Source organism: Oncorhynchus mykiss, chromosome 16 (genome assembly GCF_057628025.1).
Source record: "Oncorhynchus mykiss isolate SJ-2025 chromosome 16, ASM5762802v1, whole genome shotgun sequence".
Classification (NCBI taxonomy): Eukaryota; Metazoa; Chordata; class Actinopteri; order Salmoniformes; family Salmonidae; genus Oncorhynchus; species Oncorhynchus mykiss.
The window spans coordinates 69577938-69596363 of record NC_143037.1 but is presented as its reverse complement, the minus strand read 5'-3'; the positions used below and the strand labels follow the sequence as shown (position 1 = coordinate 69596363).

The 18426-nt window shown below is 44.1% G+C and overlaps 1 protein-coding gene across 2 annotated transcripts in view; it reads left to right on the top strand.

Annotated features, from left to right (window-relative positions):
• LOC110492586 (plexin A3) overlaps positions 1–17467 on the top strand; it is a 181589-nt gene extending 164122 nt beyond the window's left edge. For both annotated transcript variants that reach the window (XM_036947590.2, XM_036947589.2), the window contains exons 25-32: positions 4439–4598; positions 9209–9312; positions 9451–9547; positions 10676–10866; positions 11004–11173; positions 12626–12838; positions 12932–13082; positions 13356–17467. In XM_036947590.2, coding sequence (XP_036803485.2) covers positions 4439–4598; positions 9209–9312; positions 9451–9547; positions 10676–10866; positions 11004–11173; positions 12626–12838; positions 12932–13082; positions 13356–13451 — 1182 coding nt within the window. In that variant the 3' untranslated portion in view covers positions 13452–17467. The remainder of the gene's footprint in view (positions 1–4438; positions 4599–9208; positions 9313–9450; positions 9548–10675; positions 10867–11003; positions 11174–12625; positions 12839–12931; positions 13083–13355) is intronic.
• Positions 17468–18426: the final 959 nt, after the last annotated feature.

Sequence of the window (18426 nt, the reverse complement as noted above, 5' to 3'; positions counted from 1 at the left end):
CCATGTACTGATTCTCACTTAATGTGGTTCAAGAGGCAAAACAAACAGGTGGGAGAATGTTTAGCAGGCTTTGCCATGCAAATCACCTGACATGTTACTGAGGAAGTGAGGTGGGCCTTGGCTCCCTCATTGGCTGTGGGGATCTCAGTGTAGGCAGTGGTAGGAGACGGGCTATACGGGTGAGGTGTCGCTGATGGAACGAACCTACTCAGCGCTCAATCACACCTGCTGCGGGCCAGTAATGATTCAAACAAATCAAGACATTTATTGTCTGCCAATAAAACAAACCCTTCCCACCACATCGCTCGATCTCCCCAACGAGGCGGCCAAGCAGTACTGCCAGGAAATACTACACTTGAACAATTAATGATTTACTCACCGTCAGCAACCCATTGACTTCCACATAAAAGCGTCACACCCCAGATTGGTGAAGGAAACATCAAAACAGTACAGGAATTCTCCAAATATACCCTCATATAAATTATTTATATGGAAAAATAGCAATACGCTGACTTGGTAGGATGCAATGCTAACGCGCCCACTCCCACCACTCAACTTCTCGATGAATCAGCTGTATACTGCCTGCTTCCGACGCCATTCGTCACTCCCCATGCGACCACACGGCTGGTACAACACTGCAGCATCAACTCAGGACAGGGTCATCTCTGCCTCCTTCAGAGGGATCGGTAGACAGATTAGCAGATGTCACAGAAATTAGCTCTATATAGGCAAATGCTCCCGGAGGTGCTCTCTATCTCTGGCCGTAGGGGATCTTCAGCACAGGACAACACTATTCACCTTATTCCGGAACGTCACGGTGATTGCGGCGAGTTGCAATTGTGCTTCTATTTTCAGCAACATTCGCACGACGCAAGCGCATGCAAAGTGGTACTTTTAGTTGAGCTTGATAGTTTCAGAACTGCACAAAATCCTAAAATCAATCAACATGACAAGCATTATATGAAGAGGGGGCAGTTTTTACAACAGCAATGTTTTGAAAACCAACCTCTACATCAATCTGAATGTACCTGTGGAGCCCCATATGTCCTGCATCCACCTCATAAAGATCTACATAAGGCTAATCAATGGGCGGGGCTACATAAGGCTAATCGGTGGGCGAGGCTGCATAAGGCTAATCGGTGGGTGGGGCCACATAAGGCTAATAGGTGGGCGGGGCTACATAAGGCTAATAGGTGGGCGGGGATACATAAGGCTAATCGGTGGGTGGGGCCACATAAGGCTAATAGGTGGGCGGGGCTACATAAGGCTAATAGGTGGGCGGGGCTACATACGGCTAATAGGTGGGGCGGGGCTACATAAGGCTAATAGGTGGGGCGGGGCTACATAAGGCTAATAGGTGGGCGGGGCAACATACGGCTAATAGGTGGGGCGGTGCTACATACGGCTAATAGGTGGGCGGGGCTACATAAAGCTAATAGGTGGGGCGGGGCTACATAAGGTGAATAGGTGGGGCGGGGCTACATAAGGCGAATAGGGTGGCTTTATGCCCCCTGCTTCCATATCACTCCTAATTTCACTCCTAATCTGTACTATCTAGGGAAGATGGGAGGGAGGCTCTGTTATCTATATGTGTGTGGGCATCTGTACACACTATCGATAACTATCATTGACTGTTATCTCTTGTATCCCTTTAAATGGCTTTGACCAAGACTAGCAACTTTACGGGGAAGTACTGCAGTATTGGATATTCAGACCTGATACTTTAGATACGCTTTTACCTCCAAGACGCCAAAAATCATCCCATGTCCAGAACCCTGCTTGACCTTGGACCTCATCAAATGATAAGGATTGTCCTGTTTCTTGAGAATTCCTATAATTTGCTGTGTAATTGGTTTTTAAGCACAAATGCCCCACTAATTAACTATTTCAAGTGCATGGAAGGAAATGTACTTTGCTAATGATCAGTGAGTGACAGTGGTACAGATGTCTGTGGTACCATGTGCCAGCTGCATACTGTACTAATCACTTGATTAACGCACCCAGCACACACCAAAGGCCTCCTCATGACTGTATATGGACTGGCAGCACGGCGTGTACATGCCCAGTATATAAATACATTAGAAGGATCTCTCTCCTCTCTGGTCACAACCTTTGACCTTTTTAGATGGATACTGCACCTTGGTTATTTCAAGAGGCAACATAGGTCACTTAATGGCATCTAGTTGTAGATTGTGTTAAAATTAGAATCAATGCTTTTCCATCAGTCGGGATTCCTCGAGAGCAGAGTTCATTTTGCCCTGGGAGCCACATTCGGTCTTCAACGAGGTCCGGAGGGCCGCATTCGGTCTTCAACGAGGTCCGGAGGGCCACATTCGGTCTTCAACGAGGTCCGGAGGGCCACATTCGGTCTTCAACGAGGTCCGGAGGGCCGCATTCGGTCTTCAACGAGGTTCGGAGGGCCACATTCGGTCTTCAACGAGGTTCGGAGGGCCGCATTCGGTCTTCAACGAGGTTCGGAGGGCCGCATTCGGTCTTCAACGAGGTTCGGAGGGCCGCATTCGGTCTTCAACAAGGTTCGGAGGGCCGCATTTGGTCTTCAACGAGGTTCGGAGGGCCGCACTGAAAATGTGTTATAAAAAATAGTCCTCTAAACATCTGTTTTGGATTTTTTTGATGCTCCCTGATTGTCTAGCATTTCAGTGATTATTAGTAAGCTGGACACAGTCAAGAAACTGAATGAATGTAGGTCCATTATCATTCATCATTTTATTTGGTTTTAGTCATTTTCAAAACACCCGTGGGCCGGATTGGACTCCCTGCCTCGCGAGACGGATTTGGCCTTCAGGCAGTATGTTTGACACCTCTGCTCTAGAGTAAATAGTGCTGAGCACAGAAACCCCGTCAGGCCTGCAGCAAATCATTGTTTACCGTCTGGCAATACTGACATAGCAACATGGCACACTAGTTTACAGAAAGACGTTAACCAGTAGACAATACAGAATCTATTAGCTAGGATAGTCACTGTGTAGAGGTTGTATAGGAATTCAGGGGATGGCCTCATTCTGACACCAGTCTTCTATGTTTGTTAATGTGTCAATGCAAGTTGCAAATGAGGCTGAATGCATCTCAATTTGTTATAATGACACTTTACCAAATAGAGCCTGACTTCACTATATTGTGACTGGTTGAGCTGTGAAGGGGTGCCAGAACAGGTAAAATATATAATGTGTTTGCTCTCAATCCTCAATCTCCTCCTTTTAACTATGGCACATTGTGTCATATAAATCTTTGTGTGTAGTTAAATCAATGTCCTCTTGTCAGTTTTCTATTGACCCGAGGACAGCTAAGAAATGTGTCCTCCAGGTCACTTGTAGTCGTCACTGATTTTCTTCAGACAGATCAAATCTTCATTATCGACAATGCAGTTAATATCTCTGGGGGAGACTATTGATAAAACAGCATTTAAAGTGATTCATGAAAAACAAACACCTGAGGAAATTGCAGTCTAAATCTCTCTCTTCAACTGGAAGAATTCCCCTTTAAAGAGACTCAGTGCAGTGCTCTAGTAGTCCTGTCCCCTCTCTGGTACTGACAGCTCTGTGGTTTCTCCCTCCCCAGATAGTCCCTCTAGTACTGACAGCTCTGTGGTTTCTCCCTCCCCAGATAGTCCCTCTCTAGTACTGACAGCTCTGTGGTTTCTCCCTCCCCAGATAGTCCCTCTGGTACTGACAGCTCTGTGGTTTCTCCCTCCCCAGATAGTCCCTCTGGTACTGACAGCTCTGTGGTTTCTCCCTCCCCAGATAGTCCCTCTCTAGTACTGACAGCTCTGTGGTTTCTCCCTCCCCAGATAGTCCCTCTAGTACTGACAGCTCTGTGGTTTCTCCCTCCCCAGATAGTCCCTCTGGTACTGACAGCTCTGGTTTCTCCCTCCCCAGATAGTCCCTCTCTAGTACTGACAGCTCTGTGGTTTCTCCCTCCCCAGATAGTCCTTCTAGTACTGACAGCTCTGTGGTTTCTCCCTCCCCAGATAGTCCATCTAGTACTGACAGTTCTGTGATTTCTCCCTCCCCAGATAGTCCCTCTAGTACTGACAGCTCTGTGGTTTCTCCCTCCCCAGATAGTCCCTCTGGTACTGACAGCTCTGTGGTTTCTCCCTCCCCAGATAGTCCCTCTGGTACTGACAGCTCTGTGGTTTCTCCCTCCCCAGATAGTCCCTCTAGTACTGACAGCTCTGTGGTTTCTCCCTCCCCAGATAGTCCCTCTGGTACTGACAGCTCTGTAGTTTCTCCCTCCCCAGATAGTCCCTCTAGTCCTGACAGCTCTGTGGTTTCTCCCTCCCCAGATAGTCCCTCTAGTCCTGACAGCGCTGTGGTTTCTCCCTCCCCAGATAGTCCCTCTGGTACTGACAGCTCTGTGGTTTCTCCCTCCCCAGATAGTCCCTCTAGTCCTGACAGCTCTGTGGTTTCTCTCTCTCCAGACACTGATGTGTATCCCTCCGGAGGGAGAGGCAGGCACCGAGGTCCCGGTGAAGGTGCTGAACTGTGACACGGTCACTCAGGTGAAGGACAAGCTGCTGGACGCTGTGTACAAGGGCATCCCCTACTCCCAGAGACCCCAGGCTGATGATATGGACCTGGGTAAGAACCTACTGTATATATGGATATCTATAGCAGTGTTTCTTAATCCTGGTCCTGGGGGCCAAAGGGGTCTAGCACTACACAGCTAATTCAAATGATCAACTCATCATCAAGATTATTTTTGGGGAAAAGGTGTAAAAAAAAGAAATCCAGGACCAGGATTAAGAAACACGGGTCTGTGGTATTAACAGCCTCTAAAGAAACACGGGTCTATGGTAATAACAGCCTCTAAAGAAACACGGGTCTGTGGTAATAACAGCCTCTAAAGAAACACGGGTCTGTGGTAATAACAGCCTCTTAAGAAACACGGGTCTGTGGTAATAACAGCCTCTTAAGAAACACGGGTCTGTGGTAATAACAGCCTCTAAAGAAACACGGGTCTGTGGTGATAACAGCCTCTTAAGAAACACGGGTCTGTGGTAATAACAGCCTCTAAAGAAACACGGGTCTGTGGTGATAACAGCCTCTTAAGAAACACGGGTCTATGGTAATAACAGCCTCTAAAGAAACACGGGTCTATGGTAATAACAGCCTCTAAAGAAACACGGGTCTATGGTAATAATAGCCTCTAAAGAAACACGGGTCTATGGTAATAACAGCCTCTAAAGAAACACGGGTCTGTGGTAAAACAGCCTCTAAAGAAACACGGGTCTGTGGTAATAACAGCCTCTAAAGAAACACGGGTCTGTGGTAATAACAACCTCTAAAGAAACACGGGTCTGTGGTAATAACAGCCTCTAAAGAAACACGGGTCTGTGGTAATAACAGCCTCTAAAGAAACACGGGTCTGTGGTAATAACAGCCTCTAAAGAAACACGGGTCTGTGGTAATAACAGCCTCTAAAGAAACACGGGTCTGTGGTAATAACAGCCTCTAAAGAAACACGGGTCTGTGGTAATAACAGCCTCTAAAGAAACACGGGTCTGTGGTAATAACAGCCTCTAAAGAAACACGGGTCTATGGTAATAACAGCCTCTTAAGAAACATGGGTCTATGGTGTTTCTTACATTGGTACCCCAGGTCATCTTAGGTTTCATTACATACAGTCGAGAAGAACTACTGAATATAAGAGCAGCGTCAACTCCCCATCAGTACGACCAAGAATATGACTTTCGCGAAGCGGATCCTGTGTTCTGCCTTTCACCCAGGACAACGGAATGGATCCCAGCCGGCGACTAAAAAAAACTACTTCGTAAAAGGGGGAAACGAAGCGGTCTTCTGGTCAGACTCCGGAGACGGGCACAACGTGAACCACTCCCTAGCATTCTTCTCGCCAATGTCCAGTCTCTTGACAACAAGGTTGATGAAATCCGAGCAAGGGTAGCATTCCAGAGGGACATCAGAGACTGTAACGTTCTTTGCTTCACGGAAACATGGCTCACTGGAGAGACACTATCGGAGTCTGTGCAGCCAGCTGGTTTCTCCACGCATCGCGCCGACAGAAACAAACATCTTTCTGGTAAGAAGAGGGGGGAGGGCGTATGCTTCATGGTAAACGAGACGTGGTGTGGCCACAACAACATACAGGAACTCAAGTCCTTCTGTTCACCTGATTTAGAATTCCTCACAAACAAATGTCGACCGCATTATCTACCAAGGGAATTCTCTTCGATTATAATCACAGCCGTATATATTCCCCCACAAGCAGACACATCGATGGCTCTGAACGAACTTTATTTGACTCTTTGCAAACTGGAATCCATATATCCTGAGGCTGCATTCATTGTAGCTGGGGATTTTAACAAGGCTAATCTGAAAACAAGACTCCCTAAATTGTATCAGCATATCGATTGCGCAACCAGGGCTGGAAAAACCTTGGATCATTGCTATTCTAACTTCCGTGACGCATATAAGGCCCTGTCCCGCTCTCCTTTCGGAAAAGCTGACCACGACTCCATTTTGTTGATCCCTGCCTACAGACAGAAACTAAAACAAGAAGCTCCCGCGCTGAGGTCTGTTCAATGCTGGTCCGACCAATCTGATTCCACACTCCAAGACTGCTTCCATCACGTGGACTGGGATATGTTTCGTATTGCATCAAACAACAACATTGACGAATACACTGATTCGGTGAGCGAGTTCATTAGAATGTGCGTTGAAGATGTCGTTCCCATAGCAACGATTAAAACATTCCCAAACCAGAAACCGTGGATTGATGGCAGCATTCGCGTGAAACTGAAAGCGCGAACCACTGGTTTTATTCAGGGCAAGATGACCGGAAACATGACCGAATACAAACAGTGTAGCTATTCCCTCCGCAAGGCAATCAAACAAGCTAAGCGTCAGTATAGAGACAAAGTAGAATCTCAATTAAACGGCTCAGACACAAGAGGTATGTGGCAGGGTCTACAGTCAATCACGGATTACAAAAAGAAAACCAGCCCCGTCACGGACCAGGATGTCTTGCTCCCAGGCAGACTAAATAACTTTTTTGCCCGCTTTGAGGACAATACAGTGCCACTGACACGGCCCGCAACCAAAACATGCAGACTCTCCTTCACTGCAGCCGACGTGAGGAAAACATTTAAACGTGTCAACCCTCGCAAGGCTGCAGGCCCAGACGGCATCCCCAGCCGCGCCCTCAGAGCATGCGCAGACCAGCTGGCTGGTGTGTTTACGGACATATTCAATCAATCCCTATCCCAGTCTGTTGTTCCCACCTTCTTCAAGAGGGCCACCATTGTTCCTGTTCCCAAGAAAGCTAAGGTAACTGAGCTAAACGACTACCGTCCCGTAGCACTCACTTCCGTCATCATGAAGTGCTTTGAGAGACTAGTCAAGGACCATATCACCTCCACCCTACCTGACACCCTAGACCCTTTCCAATTTGCTTACCGCCCAAATAGGTCCACAGACAATGCAATTGTCACACTGCACACTGCCCTAACCCATCTGGACAAGAGGAATACCTATGTGAGAATGCTGTTCATCGACTACAGCTCGGCATTTAACACCATAGTGCCCTCCAAGCTCGTCATCAAGCTCGAGACCCTGGGTCTCGACCCCGCCCTGTGCAACTGGGTACTGGACTTCCTGACGGGCCGCCCCCAGGTGGTGAGGGTAGGCAACAACATCTCCACCCCGCTGATCCTCAACACTGGGGCCCCACAAGGGTGCGTTCTGAGCCCTCTCCTGTACTCCCTGTTCACCCACGACTGCGTGGCCACGCACGCCTCCAACTCAATCGTAAAGTTTGCGGACGACACAACAGTGGTAGGCTTGATAACCAACTCCGACGAGACGGCCTACAGGGAGGAGGTGAGGGCCCTCGGAGTGTGGTGTCAGGAAAATAACCTCACACTCAACGTCAACAAAACTAAGGAGATGATTGTGGACTTCAGGAAACAGCAGAGGGAACACCCCCCTATCCACATCGATGGAACAGTAGTGGAGTTTTAAGTTCCTCGGCGTACACATCACAGACAAACTGAATTGGTCCACCCACACAGACAGCATCGTGAAGAAGGCGCAGCAGCGCCTCTTCAACCTCAGGAGGCTGAAGAAATTCGGCTTGTCACCAAAAGCACTCACAAACTTCTACAGATGCACAATCGAGAGCATCCTGTCGGGCTGTATCACCACCTGGTACGGCAACTGCTCCGCCCACAACCATAAGGCTCTCCAGAGGGTAGTGAGGCAAACTACCTGCCCTCCAGGACACCTACACCACCCGATGTCACAGGAAGGCCATAAAGATCATCAAGGACAACAACCACCCAAGCCACTGCCTGTTCACCCCGCTATCATCCAGAAGGCGAGGTTAGTACAGGTGCATCAAAGCTGGGACCGAGAGACTGAAAAACAGCTTCTATCTCAAGACTGTTAAACAGCCACCACTAACTTTGAGTGGCTGCTGCCAACACACTGACTCAACTCCAGCCACTTTAATAATGGGAATTGATGGGAAATGATGTAAAATATATCACTAGCCACTTTAAACAATGCTACCTAATATAATGTTTACATACCCTACATTATTAATCTCATATGTATACGTAAATACTGTACTCTATATCATCTACTGCATCTTTATGTAATACATGTATCACTAGCCACTTTAACTATGCCACTTTGTTTACATACTCATCTCATATGTATATACTGCACTCAATACCATCTACTGTATCTTGCCTATGCCGCTCTGTACCATCACTCATTCATATATCTTTATGTACATATTCTTTATCCCCTTACACTTGTGTCTATAAGGTAGTAGTTTTGGAATTGTTAGCTAGATTACTTGTTGGTTATTACTGCATTGTCGGAACTAGAAGCACAAGCATTTCGCTACCCTCGCATTAACATCTGCCAATCATGTGTATGTGACAAATACAATTTGATTTGATTTGATAACAGCCTCTTAAGAAACACGGGTCTGTGGTAATAACAGCCTCTTAAGAAACACGGGTCTGTGGTAATAGCATCCTCGTTGGCTACAGACATACTCATGTTTACAGTGGGGACCCTGTATGTGAAGGTTTTCTTTATTACTGTGAAGGATTTACTGTAACTAATTGCAACATTGGCTAGTAGTTATTCCCTGCTGAAACTGAAGATACGGATCATAGCCCAAACCAATCTTCTGTTGTTGTTGTTTTCCGTCCTCACAGAGTGGCGACAAGGAAGACTGACTAGAATTATCCTTCAAGATGAGGACGTCACCACAAAGATTGAGAGTGACTGGAAGAGGCTCAACACCCTGGCCCACTACCAGGTCAGACAGCATCACCAGCTGGACACATCCACATAATACTCATCCACATTTCCCAGACACAAAGATGAATACAGTCAAATTGATGGTCCTTCATTTGATGATAGATGATTAAAGATCTCTCTCCTCCTCCACCTCCAGGTGGCAGATGGGTCTTTGGTAGCCCTGGTCCAGAAGCAGGTCTCTGCCTACAACATCGCCAACTCCTTTACCTTCACCCGCTCTCTGAGTCGTTATGGTACGTATCAATGAACCTCTCTGAGTCGTTATGGTACGTATTAATGACCCTCTCTGAGTCGTTATGGTACGTATCAATGAATCTCTCTTAGTCGTTATGGTACGTATTAATGACCCTCTCTGAGCCGTTATGGTAGGTATTAATGACCCTCTCTGAGTCGTTATGGTACATATTAATGAACTCTTAGCCGTTATGGTAGGTATTAATGAACCTCTCTGAGTCGTTATGGTACGTATTAATGAATCTCTCTTAGTCGTTATGGTACGTATTAATGACCCTCTCTGAGCCGTTATGGTAGGTATTAATGACCCTCTCTGAGTCGTTATGGTACATATTAATGAACTCTTAGCCGTTATGGTAGGTATTAATGAACCTCTCTGAGTCGTTATGGTACGTATTAATGAACCTCTCTGAGCCGTTATGGTACGTATTAATGAACCTCTCTGAGTCGTTATGGTACGTATTAATGAACCTCTCTGAGCCGTTATGGTACGTATTAATGAACCTCTCTGAGCCGTTATGGTACGTATCAATGAACCCCTCTGAGTCGTTATGGTACGTATTAATGAACCTCTCTGAGTCGTTATGGTACGTATCAATGAACCTCTCTGAGTCGTTATGGTACGTATTAATGAACCTCTCTGAGTCGTTATGGTACATATTAATGAACTCTGAGCCGTTATGGTACGTATCAATGAACCCCTCTGAGTCGTTATGGTACGTATTAATGACCCTCTCTGAGCCGTTATGGTACGTATTAATGAACTCTGAGCCGTTATGGTACGTATTAATGACCCTCTCTGAGCCGTTATGGTACGTATTAATGACCCTCTCTGAGCCGTTATGGTACGTATTAATGAACTCTGAGCCGTTATGGTACGTATTAATGACCCTCTCTGAGCCGTTATGGTACGTATTAATGACCCTCTCTGAGCCGTTATGGTAGGTATTAATGAACCTCTCTGAGTCGTTATGGTACGTATTAATGAACCTCTCTGAGCCGTTATGGTACGTATTAATGAACCTCTCTGAGTCGTTATGGTTACGTATTAATGACCATTTCAGTTTTTCAATACCTACTGTATGAAAGCCCAGCTTCCTACAGTATCTGTGTTGTTGTGTTTCCAGAGAGTCTCCTGAGGACGTCCAGCAGCCCAGACAGCCTGCGCTCCCGGGCTCCCATGATCACCCCTGACCAGGAGACTGGCACCAAGCTTTGGCACCTGGTCAAGAATCACGAGCACGCTGACCAACGGGAGGGCGACCGCGGCAGCAAGATGGTGTCTGAGATCTATCTCACCCGCCTACTGGCCACCAAGGTCTCTTCTCGTTGTAGTCTGTTGAACTGTGTATTTTAGTGGATTATCTCATAATGTGTCATGATAATGTATTGTTGCCAGGCACACGTTCCTATCTTGGACTCTGTGTTGACACCGTTTGTCTGATCACCATACAGGGAACTCTGCAGAAGTTTGTGGATGACCTTTTTGAGACGGTGTTCAGCACGGCGCACCGCGGCAGTGCCCTCCCTCTGGCCATCAAGTACATGTTTGACTTCCTGGACGAGCAGGCTGACAAGAGGCAGATCACTGACCCTGATGTCCGTCACACCTGGAAGAGCAACTGGTAAGCACAGAGTGTTCCTTATAGCTGCCCACTAGTGGACTCATGGGTGGAATGTTATTAATATTGTTCATCATCATTGAGTCATCCCGGGTGGCGCAGTGGTTAAGGGCGCTGTACTGCAGCGCCAGCTGTGCCACCAGAGACTCTGGGTTCGCGCCCAGGCTCTGTTGTAACCGACCGGGAGGTCCGTGGGGTGACGCACAATTGGTCTAGCGTTGTCCTGGTTAGGGAGGGTTTGGCCGCATCGCGCACCAGCGACTCCTGTGGCGGGCCGGGCGCAGTATTCGCTAACCAAGGTTGGCTTCCGGGTTGGATGAGCGCTGTGTTAAGAAGCAGTGCAGCTTGGTTTGGGTTGTGTATCGGAGGACGCATGACTTTCAACCTTCGTCTCTCCCGAGCCTGTACGGGAGTTGTAGCGATGAGACAAGATAGCACGAAAAAGGGGTACTTTTTTTTTCCTTTTTTTTTCTTCATAATTTTCTTTCTTCATCATTTCATAATTGGCAACCTTTTATTGACTATATTGACTATTATTAAAAAATATGCAGAACATCTGGTCAAACATCTGGTCTTCTGTGGTAAGGTGTAATATTGGGATGCAAACTCAAAATGGAATACATTTCAACTCTGCATCTGACATGGTACAGGTGTCTTCTTTTTTTAAGCCCATAACCATGTGTATGAAATATACTTTTGTTTCAAAGTAGATTTGTTTCTGCCAGTTGCAATGTGGCTATCGGAAGTTAATAGTTGTATCCCAATGGAGAAAATCACTTACTGCTTGAGGAATAAGTTAAAGACATTTTACAGAATTTGGCAACCTTTTATTGACTATATGGAGAATCTCCCCCCACATCACATTGATTGAATCTCTACATAATCCTCACATAATGTTTCACACGTAATGTATAATATGTAGCCTATGTCTCATTATTATTTTTTTTTTTAATTGTATGTTTGTATATATAATTAGAAATATATATATTTTTTTGTTACGCTCGTCTGTTACTGTCACTTTGTCCTATTGTTGTCTAACATCTTTTCACTTTTGTTTTGTTTGGAAAATGCAAAAAATAAAATATTCCACAAAAAAATAAAGTAGATTTGTTTAAGACTACCACGAAACACTGTGTGTGACCCTGCATTGAAATGATAAATAGGTCAATGAAACCCAGGCTGTAACTGTGCGCTTACTAAAAAATATTTTGGACCTCTGACTAAAACGTAACACATGGAAATTCATACGTTTTTACCATACTGTACCATGTGTGACTATGACTGCTTTTAGTGCCTCAAAACTCTATTTGAGTAGTTTTTTTAAATCTGTATTTTGGATTGTCAACTATTGCATCAAGCGACACTCCAATACCAACTGTAACTCTAAGATTCACCTGTAATGGTCCCATCTTTTTCTTCCTCTCTCTCTTTCTCTCCCTTCTCTCTGTCTGACAGTCTGCCCCTGCGGTTCTGGGTGAACGTGATCAAGAACCCCCAGTTTGTGTTTGACATCCATAAGAGCAGCATCACAGACGCCTGTCTGTCTGTGGTGGCCCAGACCTTCATGGACTCCTGCTCCACGTCAGAGCACCGCCTGGGCAAGGACTCGCCCTCCAACAAGCTGCTGTACGCTAAAGACATCCCCAACTACAAGAGCTGGGTGGAGAGGTACACTTTCAGTTACCTTATTTGCTGTCACATTTAATTTTCTCTCAAAGAGTCTTAACACTGAGCGCTCTTGTGTCTCTTTGCTTGTGTCAGGTACTACAGAGATATCAGTAAGATGCCTACCATCAGTGACCAGGACATGGATGCCTATCTGGTGGAGCAGTCTCGTCTCCATGGCACCGAGTTCAACACTCTCAGTGCTCTCAGTGAGCTCTACTTCTACATTAACAAGTACAAAGAGGAGGTAGGAGACACGGACCAACTCTGTTCTTTATTTGACCTCAGATTGTAAAAGTCTACATAATGTACACTGAAATAAAATCTTGTTGTGTTTTACAGTAACTTACTGGTAGTCAGTTACCTGTAAGTTACTTTTTTTTTTTTAAATAATACAGTATGTTACCATTAAGTTACCGTAAAATCAACAGGATTTTGTTTACACTGATACCGAAATGTAATGCAATAAACAGTCTTGTTAATGTTGAGAGAGAAAAAATGATCTCACTTTTCTGTTCAGATTTTGACCGCACTAGACAGGGATGGGTACTGCCGCAAACACAAGCTGCGACACAAACTGGAACAAGCCATTAACCTGATGTCGGGCAGCAGCTGAGGACAGAGGATGGAACAGGGGGTCGGGAGAGAAGTGGGAAATGGGGGTTTGGTTGAACTGGTGAACGGACCTGTGTTGGAGCATCCACAGCTTGTGCAATTAAAAAGGAGGACTGGACACTGGACAATCAACACAACGAACCACAGCACATTGAGCCCAATGTCTACAGACCAGATTCTGTGCCCAATATCCTCACTCTCTCAAACCTCTACCTGCCATTGCCAGTGAGACATTCTGAGTAGTTTTTTTCTCCACACTGGCCTTTTCAATGGCAGACTCTAGTAACTGCCTAATCTAATGGAAGAGGACTGCTGTGGATAACTACCAGATTCATTCCAATAGAGGCATACAGTAAGTTGCCTTGGAAACTGTGCTGAACTGCCAAGCTAGTGCCATGGGAAGAGTAGCTTTTGGTCTGCGATAATAATTGTACAAAATGCTGAAAAGTAACATTTAGGTGTGGACTGTAGATTTGATCTTGAAATGTATGGGTTTTACCACAACTATGGTAAGGTACAAGTAGTAGACTATAACCTCTTGGCCCCAAAGGAAAGCCTCAAGGTTCTGTTTTGTTGTGTTAGGGTTGGAGGTTCAATGCCAGTACGTGATGAAGGAGGCAGGCAGTGTATGGCCAAAAGACACCAAATTCTAGAAGCATCAGAGGCCTGATTAAGTGACATAAATTGAGGGGCGTGTTGGGGCTGAGGGGTGGCCATCCCCCTCGTCTCTCAAATGCCATAGCTACAAAGCGCCTTTATCTTTTAATTTTTTATTCGGGCCAAATGGATGTTTGCTGATGGCTCAGAGTCCAGAGTTTTAAAGCTTGCCTTTTGTGTTGCAGTCAAGCAGGAAGTGAAGCCCTTTCCTCATGGACGTTCCACCCTAGTAACTGTCCAGCTAATTGTACTCAGATCATTGTTTTAGTCTGCTCCTCTGTGAATCTGATCTGTCAGGGTCCCAGGGGTTCCCGTCCAGAACTCAGGGCTACTGCTGTCGTGGAAACAACCCGTATAACCCAAATCAAACATCCTAAAAGTAGTTGATCCATTAACAGCAATAGGTCTAGTAATAAAACAGCCAGCCATGTTTCATTAGATTACACACCAAAAAGACACAGTTCCCGTTAGAGACTCTCTATCTTACGATAATCGTTCTGTGAAAATGGTCTTTCGCTTCCCGATGTTTGCCATTATTACAAATGACAGCTTGAGCATAATGTGTAACGCAACACCAAACACAACAGACGGGATAACAGTATAGATTTTTATGTTTTAAATGCTGTCTGAATAGAATACTTGCTTATGTGTATGTGAGTTCACTTCTGGTAGGTCATCCATGGTAGTTTATGGGGGGGGGGAGCCTCTATTTGCTGCCTATGTTATCATTACCATACTAAGCACTGTTCAGAAGAAGAGAGAGGTTACTGTGTTGAATACTGATTTCCAACCCAGGAGACCTTCATCCTTCATTTTGTTTACCCTACGGTCCCATAAAGCCAGTAGCAGTAGGCCGATCTGTAGGTTCTGATCGGATGGTAAATGCCCATTTTCTCTGTTGACTCCTTCCACGACAGACAGTAGAAGCTCTGTATTTTTCAGTAGTGGTACAGCAGCAGACTGTACACACTCCCATGTCCCCTCTCCATACTCCTCTCTCTGCTGGGAGGAAATACAGTCTGGTAGCCTTATACCTGAATATTATAGTACATTTACATGGTTCTGAGTTCAGTCCTCTCCAACAATTAAGTATTTATTGTTTTGCCTTTATTTATTTCATATTTATTTTCATTTTACACAAGAATGAAAACTCTTGTTTTGTACAGTGTTTGACTGAACGTACCTGAACACAGTGGATGTCCTCTGTACTACAGGTATACTGTATATGTCAAGTCTCTAACACCGTTGCAAGAGTCTTTTCAATGCCAATTCACACACGGGACCGGGTTCATTTAGGATACATTCGTACATTCAGTAAATAACAGCATTCCTTCACATCCATAACTGAAAAATAAAACTGTGATCGCTACATCACGTGTTCAGTGACAACCGTGAGGAATGCAGACAGACCAAAGGAGGCACAGGGAAGAATCAAATGATCACTCTCTTGTCTTTGGGTTGAATAATGCCATTCGGCTTGACCCACACATTACAAATGATCACGCTCTTGTCTTTGGGTTGAATAATGCCATTCGGCTTGACCCACACATTACAATACATTGTTAACCATAGATTATATCATGTTTTAAATTTCAGGTACAAACACATCTTTAAAAGATTTGTTCATTGAATAGGATAAAGCCTCAAATGACAATGTTCTCCCATAACTAATGGAGACAAATATGTATTTCTACTACTAAAACCCAGAGGTTTGTGGTAGTCCAAATCCTGAATATAAATTCAGTATATCTAACTGTTCTTTTTATCCATCAAGTCCCCAAAGATTAAATACAATTTAGTAAATGAAACCAATACTTTGGTTTATCAATGTACAGGTGTTAACCCTTCTAGAGTCTAGATGCTGGGTGTTGTTTTGCGTTGGGACCTTAAACACAGTGACGCTCTGTTTTCTATGTAGATTAAATAGCTCTGAAACTAACTAATTACTGTAGAATAATTAGGCTTGCTTATCAGTCCAGGAGCGAAAGAGCCATTAGTATACCTTTTCAAAACCCATTAAATCCACACCAGAAGAAAAACTTATTTTTCTCCATGGAAGATACATATTGTAGATAAGCACCAAATCAATTTAGAATTTGGCCTTGGAACTCTGAGCGAAATACATTCTCAAATAAAACTGGAGCTCATTAGCATGTTAAGAGCTGCAGGAGGATAATTAAGGATAATAGGTTTCACCATCCTGGTGTTATTTTAGTGCAGAGAAATGGGGTCAGTGTATCTGGATCTAGGTCTGGATCTCACCGTCCACCGTGTGTGAAAAGGACTCAGTCAGAACTGACTGGCAGCTTGCCAGAGCTGCCCTGTCAGCATTGCAGGTGTATTACAGGTATCAACGCTATGTTTGAGCCTCTTTCTACAATTATAGCTTATCATAAATCTGAAAGAGAACATCTTGTATTTTGACTTAGTACCTCTTGGTTAACGCCATCTCATAGGGTTTGAAACTGGTTAAAATAGTAAGTGCAACACGGTATCAGGTTTCTTGGGTGAAATCTGTAATCATATCCAAAGTAGGCCTACAGTTTGGCTACCTGCCATACGTCACTTGTAAACTAGTGAAGGCCAGGTGATTGGGCTGTGGAACTCAGAGCCACTGCAGACACGTCAGTACGTCTGGTTTTGTAATGTTGTATAAACAGGAAGATAAAAAAGCACCTGTACCATGTAAGGAAGAAAAGAGTGAGTACAAACCTGTGATGTTTCTAAGTAGATACTGTAGAACTATTACATTATAGTCGGTGTTCTAGTAAAAAACAAAAACATTTGTCTCAGATAAATTGATTCTAATTTATTTGTTGGTTTTGTCTGTTTATCCCAAATGTTTTAATCGATTTAACGTAACAAACTTGTTTACAGCTTCAAAGATATATGGAATTTATTAACTTAGTCTGAAGAGGAAGTAGCTTTGTGACTGACTGGCTGATTGACTGACGGATGATTGCTCTGCCTAGTCCTTAATTATATATAAATATATAAATATATTTTGTATAATTATTTGTTTAAAATGTTTCTTTCTAAATTATTGTTTTTGGTTTTATATTTTATTTTGTTACTTTGAAGGAGTAGGAATGAGTCCTTTAAAACGCTGGCTACAATGAAGTGTTTTGTATATATTTGCACTTTTTTTTACTCAGTCGGAGAGGTTTTTGAAAGATTGGATTCTAACTTAATGTTGAAATGACAAGCATGGTGTTTTGTTTTGCTAATTAAAATATGTGGATGATGCTGTATGTTCTTGAACGTTTTATTTGTGTACTATCCTGCAGGATGATTTTCTCTGAACAACTCAATGTTTGAATTCAAATAAAGGCAAGTGTTTTTGTAAAATATCCACACAAATGATCCAAAGTGGACCCCGTATGTTAACTTCAGTATCCTTACTTAGCTCCTTAAGTACTTAAACCACTGTTGCAACACTTAACAGATAGATCCGATCACAGTCCGAGAATGTTACGTTTGAAATGATCAGTGGTGATGTGAGAATGTTACGTTTGAAATGATCAGTGGTGATGTGAGAATGTTACGTTTGAAATGATCAGTGGTGATGTGAGAATGTTACGTTTGAAATGATCAGTGGTGATGTGAGAATGTTACGTTTGAAATGATCAGTGGTGATGTGAGAATGTTACGTTTGAAATGATCAGTGGTGATGTGAGAATGTTACGTTTGAAATGATCAGTGGTGATGTGAGAATGTTACGTTTGAAATGATCAGTGGTGATGTGAGAATGTTACGTTTGAAATGATCAGTGGTGATGTGAGAATGTTACGTTTGAAATGATCAGTGGTGATGTGAGAATGTTACGTTTGAAATGATCAGTGGTGATGTGAGAATGTTACATTTGAAATGATCAGTGGTGATGTGAGAATGTTACGTTTGAAATGATCAGTGGTGATGTGAGAATGTTACGTTTGAAATGATCAGTGGTGATGTGAGAATGTTACGTTTGAAATGATCAGTGGTGATGTGAGAATGTTACGTTTGAAATGATCAGTGGTGATGTGAGAATGTTACGTTTGAAATGATCAGTGGTGATGTGAGAATGTTACATTTGAGCATGTAATCTGAAACCTATTTTTAGAGGATTGCAGTTATCTAACCCATCAGATTACCATCTCTCTATCATGAAAGGAGGATATGGTGCTTTCTTCTCTGCCTCACTGGATTAAAAACAGAAGATTTAGTAAACACCTCCAGCAATTCATCTTAGATCAGAGGGAGAGATGAGATTGCAGACAGTTTTATGTACAGGGATTTCCATATTCACACATAATAAAAAAACAGATTCAAGACATAAG